Below are 6,558 nucleotides of genomic sequence, written 5' to 3' on the forward strand. Positions count from 1 at the left end.
AGTCGATCCAAAAGAACCTGCTCTCTTAAAAGAGCTGAGATTCCCATCCCTAGGAAGCATGTATAGAATGAATAGAATTACACCAAGCACAGAACCCTGTGAAACTCCATTACTAACCTTGGATTACAAGGAAGAAATCATCACTAACATGGACAATCCAGGCTTTAAAGCAGCCTAGCTTTAATCCTAACAATGTCAAGTTTGGGGAATAAAATACTGTGATCAATGATAAGGTTGCTATATTAAATATATGGAAATTTAAAGATTTCCTCACATTACTGTCAGGCTTTACGGACAGTGCTGCCATTTGTTTTTTTTTTTTGACTGACAGGTGATGTTAACACTTGTTTAACACCCTTTAGGTTCACTCAGGCTTTTCCCTTTCTGCTCAACCAGCACTTAAATATATCCAGCCTCGGTGTCATGATCCGCTTCTATGTTTATGCATGCTGCTGCTGCTGTTATGTTTTGGGACGCTGGGCTTTCCTGACAGCATCACACCCATCGTCACAGCGATAATTTATGAGGCGGGAAAGTGCATAAGTGATTCTGACGACCAGCATCCAGCCAGGACTGCTGCTCTGTCCTTTCATCTCACACCCTTTCTTCTATGTATTAAGATCGTTATCAGAAAATTCTCATCAGATTTGTCTGTAAAAAAAATAAATAAATAAAAAAACTAGGGATTCAGATGGGTTTCAAATTGAAGAACTGGATAATTAATATATTGACTTTAACTTTTGACTTGCATGATAGAGTTCAGCAAATTTGACTGGACATATTTATGCTATCCAGAGGATTCCTTCGCATACATAGGCATCATTTGTTTGCCCTGTTGTACCCTGTTCACACTGGGGAAATGTCAGGCTAGAGCAGGATTCAGGCCATATATTCAGGCCATATATATATATATATATATATATATATATATATATATATATATATACAGATTTTTTTCTGAGTCTGAACAACGTGAATCTGGGCATATCAGGATTAAAAAAACAAAAGAATGAGCGACGTAGGACACAAAAAAAGTACATGCAGTCCTACTCAGTATATTACGAGGTGCCACCTAGTGGTTTGGAGGACAACATAGAAGCCGGGTTAAGCTGGATTGAGTGCAGACATGCGTGTGTGATAGTCAGATTTGAAAATAGGTCTGAATGTATCCAGCTTAAAGGCTATCCGGATTCAATCCTACTCTAGCTGCATTGACTTTCTCCAGTGTGAACGGGGCCTTAGTCTATATTGGATTAGCTGTATTGCTTTTTATTAACTTGCTTTTTAAAATAAGATGTTACAGGACCTATACAACAGGTTCTGTCTAGGAGTGGAATTTTTGACTAATGACCAAAAGTGTAAAAACAAACAAATAAAATCCCCAAACTGAAGCTGGGGGTAAAATTGGCCCATTGTTGAAAGCATGGATTGTGCTGATGCTTGAACCTTGTCAAAGGCCTTTATGTTTGTGTTCTTGTGTGTGTGATCTACAGGATGAGTTTCTGATGGAGACCCAGACGAGGCTTCAATCAGAGATCACCCAGCACTGCCTCGCTAACGCCAGCCGCTTCAGTCCCACCACAGAAACCTCTGAAACGTCAACCGCAGAGGCTGACAGACGAGCTTACAGCGTGACAACAGTCTGAGCTCACACACACACGCACAGCACGCAGAGGGAAAAATGGCTAACCTTGTACAAATCACCTCGCATGGATTCAGTCACAGATGCCTTGTCCCAGTGTCCCCAATCTAAACAGCTGACTAGCAGATATATGCGAATAATAATTCCATCGCAAATAATGATAACCATAAAACTCCAAATCCGGGTAATAAAAGCAGAGTAGAGCTCCCTAATGAAACGCCGGCCTCCCTGCTGCTCCCAGCCTAATGTTCCCGCCGAGCCGCTCGCCACTTTCCATAAAGCAATTTTGCAAGCCCACTTCAAACGTGAATCACCTAGAAATGAAGCGAACTGCACCCCCGCACCCCACCCTTCCAAACTCCCCCACCACCACCACCACTTCCCCTTCCTGCAACGCTCACACCAGAGCTCCATGTGTGCCTCAAATCCCAGTTTGCTTGTGTTCCATCATCACTTAATGTTCACAGTGATGCATTGCGGGACACTCCTCAGTGTGTGTGTGTGTGTGTAGGGATGTAGTGTCATTACTCTGACAGGGGGAGCAGCCATGAAGTCAGCCAAGATCCATCTGCATTAATCAGCAGAGGCAGACGTTCGGCTGCAGCACAAGGCGAAACAAACAGGCCGGGGTGTCTGCAAGTCACAGGCCCACACACACCGGAAGTGTGATCTGACTTTAGGCCTTACCGCTGCAGATCTGATTTGGACTTTCATTATTAGGGTTTAAAAAATATCCCAGGGTGTGAAGGGTTAAGTAAGGCCCACATGCTCTGATCTGCTGTCCTCAATGTGACAGCCTGAGTGCACTCTGCACCACCTTGTATCCAGCAACACATCACAAGATCCAATGAGTGACAGATGAGTTCAGACGAGTGGATTTAGCAGGGGAGATCTGCGCTTCCCTCTGTGGGATCTGAGATTCACACACCTGTACGCACATCTTCATACACCCCCTCTCGGACAACACTCCAAACCAGAGTGGGAGGTGATTTTCCCGTGTGACTGATGAGCGTCTCAACCCTTCCACCAGCAATTTCGTCTGACGTTTCAACTCCTAGTCTTCATCCGCCATCTCTCCTCGACCTCTATCACAACCCATGTGAGCATGGCGCCCTCCCAAACCTCCCATTCCTCTAGCCAAAGTGGCCCCAGGACTGGTTTTGAGCCCAAACCCACACTCACTGGTGTTTCCCCCTCCCACCAACACTTCCCTGAAGCCTGGGCGATCTGAACGCGATCCAGTCCTGATGGCAGAGGAAGAGGAGGCAGATGCCTGGGCAGTGGGAGTAGGGCAGCGTCCATGATAGGACCAGACCTAGTTTATCATAGTTAGGAAGGAGTGAGGGCAAGGCATGAAAATCAGCATGTGCACACACATACACACACACAGAATAAAGGAAACTGCACCTGAACTTGAGCACAAACTATTACAAAGTACTTCTTTTGACAGCTATAATATACAGAGTCTGTGTATGAAGACGATGGCTGAAGACATTGAATATAAAAGGTAAAAATATACTGTGAGTTTGTGTAAAGTGTGTTTTTATCATGTTTTTACTCAAATGTTGCTTTTATTGTGTCAAAAAGAGAGAAATAGAAAAAATAAGAAATCACATTACTGAGTTTCACTCACTGTTATGAGGGCAGGCCACTCGAAAATGGCAACTGTGAAAAAAAGAAAAGGTTTTCCTTGTAAAATGTCTGTGTTTAGAGACAAACCATGATGTTTACCTAAACACTCATCCTGAACCAGTAGTGAGTGAAAACAAAACGGCTTGTGACGTTAGGAGGACTCAAACCCAGGACACATGAGTGAAGGTCTACGGCACTGCAAGACCAGGCAAGGTCAACACTAAACCAGCAGAAAAAAGTCCTCAAGAAACAAATTGGAATATTATATAAAGTATTTCTAAATAAAAGCTAGAATATTTCCTACAAAGACAAGTAAGATCTGGCAAAGTAAAGTGAGAGGAAGATACACTCTTCACACAGAGAGGAGGGAGGACAACGAGACACGGCTGCGACACATCAGGTGAGAGGCGGGCAGAGGAAGTCAAGGCACGTGAAACCAGAGGAGAGGTGAGTACCAAAATAAAACACAAAGAGAGCACAATGCAGAACTAGGAAAATAACTCCACACACTGGTGGGTTCCAGACTAAGTAAGAACTGTGCTCTGTCACATGGTACTACATGGTGATCACTGAGCAGGATGTTTCCATGTCAGCTCTTTTTGTATTCATGACAAGTTTTGATTAAAACACATTTCAGGCTACTAATATACTAAATCGATTGTTATTATATATGTATCCTTTTATCTTAGTCCACTAACATATAAGTGACCCAATCACAAATTGGACCTAAAATGGAGTTTGAACAGTGTGATAGAGTCCAAACAAAAAAAAAGAAAAAAGGTTTTTACAGCTTGTACAGTCAAAAGACATACTTCTGTTACATACTACTGATATGCATGCAGTGTACCTCCTTCTTCGTCCCTCTGGGAGATGAGGAGGTGAAGTTTTCCTGAGTTGATGTAAAGAATGGGTCAGTGCTGCTTGTAATCAGTCATCGCTGTCTGACATTATGGCTGAGCAATTAGGCAGGACAGTTGTGTACTTTACTAATGAACAATGGTTGAACGAAGCCTCCTTCAATGCTCCCATCCATCACCCAGAAACATCCCAGACTTTTCCAAGTCTACACACACATACACACAAACACTGCTGGCTCCCTAAAACACAAGCATCCACCTCACACACAGACACACACATGTGTGCGTCCTGCTGTTGCCGGGATGTTGGAGGTGTTTCCACCGGTTTGATGAGTTTCTGGCCGGTGCTCTCAGCCTCCCTGCTGAACGTGTGGCTGCCTCTCCTCCTCCTCCTCCTCTTTGTCTTTCCCCCTTGTCAACACAATCCCTCCATCCATCCGTCCTGAGGCCCAGGCCCGGCAGGGGCCAATCCGCCCCTCGCAGCGTCCTCTGGGTGCTCTCTGCTTTTCCTATGGTCCTCCTGCCACTGCATACACACACACACATTAGTTTTTGGGCACTAGCGAGGACCTCTGAAAACTCACAGCTCAGTACTTCAACACAAACTTGACTCATCATAACCTGAAACTTAAAACGTCAATTTAACGTTAACCCCAGCCTTCACTCTTTACTTTGTCAAGGTGACAACAATACCCCGGGTATCTCCACAGGGTACAGGGATGCTGTGATCTTGACCTTAAAATCACCATCAAGAATAACCCTTGCTATGCAACAGAGGATCTTTAGATCTTGTGGGAGACAATGTTAACATCATAATCCTCCGAACCTGGACCACACACCTGCAGTTGGTAGTGACAATTACAGAGAGGCATGAGGAAAAACAAATATGGTAGACCATCGATATCATCAGCTGACTGTTCTGGTGCACTGTAACAGGTCTGTTTATGTTTAACTAGGAACCAAACTTGTCTCATTAGTTAGAACCCACTGGTTCCTTTGAGTTAACTTAGCAGCATGTAATGATTTGATGCCACAGAAACAGCTCTCAGGAGATCACTGAGCGGGGGCATTGTCCTAGTGCGTAGAGAGAGTAGAGAGTATCTTGTCCACTTCTTGATCTTCTTGATTTCCTCCTGCAGCTGTCAAAAGTTAAGTGGCCCCTCTAATAGCCTGCCCCGTTTTTCTTAAATTCAAGCACTTGCCCTGCATGGCCATGTGTGTTTTCCACTGTTTGGATTTGGAAGTGTTAGTCAAAAATATCTGGAATCTCTTAGGATCCATCCTCAAAAATTGCAAGACTGTCTCTTGACATTGTGCCAGATCGACTTCTCATCAAGGTCCAAAGAGTTTCAGAAGGCAACATGCTGATCCCTTGATCATTTGCAGTTGCTTATAATGTGCCAGCTCTGTGGGATCGTACCAGTGGGTAATTATTTAGTCTGTCAAAATCATGGATCTTGTGGTCTTCTGTTCATATGCAGTACAAGTGATGAGTCTTCCGGAATGGGGGGTGCCTTTGAGAGCCTGTCCGTCTGTCTGTCCTCACCCTTCCCTTAACGTTGCCACTATGTTTTAGTGGACCTCCTTTGATGAGCCCTTGAATGTGAGGTAGTAGCTGACTGCAAGATGTGATCCGTCCAGCTGGTGGCACCTGAGCCCACAAATGGTTTAGCAAATAAACATTTGACACATACTTTCATCTAATCCTCAGAGAAGTGGTATTGTTGGTGGAAGCTGCCCTGAGCCTTTAGAGTTGGTTAATCCAGCCCTGATCATTGTACATGTGCAGTATATTTTCAGGAATAGTCTCCAACAACCATACATTCAGCTTACCCTAATGACCGCCCTGCAAAATGCTGCAGGTCTAAACCCTGACACCTGCCGCAGCATTGTTTTGCTACATTTTTTCCTAAACAAAAAGGTGAGGAATCTGCCGGGAGAGTCTGCTTTTCACTGCCTTTAATCAATGAAAACTTTTTTTTCTTCCTTTTTTTTGTGGGCCTCCAGAGAGCCAGCGGAGCCGAAGATAAATATTGGCAGAAAAGAAAAATGTGTCGTCCTCCCCAATTGAGGGGACATAATGATATTCAGAAGGAGACCCCCTGCTGAGACGCAAGGCAAACTGTTCCTAAGCAACAAAACACATTTTTCCTCTCCCGAATGCTCACAACGAAGCTGGTGGCAGGGTTTTTTTGAGGAGGTGTGTGTGTGTGTGTGTGTGTTGGTCAGTGTTTGTATATTTGTGTGGCAGGCAGGGTTCCCCTGACAACTTAACCCATGTGTGTATGTGTGTGTCACCCTCCCTGTCTCTAACAAAAGTCTTTGTCTATCAGGGAGTTAGCAGTAAAGCGCGGTTTACATGTGTGTGTGTGTCTGACAGCCAGGTTGTCGATGTTTGTCTGTGTGAGCATGCATGTGTCTGCTTCA

At 44.4% G+C, this 6,558-nt stretch overlaps 1 protein-coding gene across 1 annotated transcript in view; it reads left to right on the forward strand.

Moving 5' to 3' along the window:
• The window catches only part of LOC114427863 (protein phosphatase 1 regulatory subunit 37), a 65,152-nt gene extending 63,506 nt beyond the window's left edge, over positions 1-1,646 (forward strand). Inside the window, exon 11 of the mRNA XM_028396072.1 lies at positions 1,494-1,646. Coding sequence (XP_028251873.1) covers positions 1,494-1,646 — 153 coding nt within the window. The remainder of the gene's footprint in view (positions 1-1,493) is intronic.
• Positions 1,647-6,558: the final 4,912 nt, after the last annotated feature.

Source organism: Parambassis ranga, chromosome 22 (genome assembly GCF_900634625.1).
Source record: "Parambassis ranga chromosome 22, fParRan2.1, whole genome shotgun sequence".
Lineage (NCBI taxonomy): Eukaryota > Metazoa > Chordata > Actinopteri > Ambassidae > Parambassis > Parambassis ranga.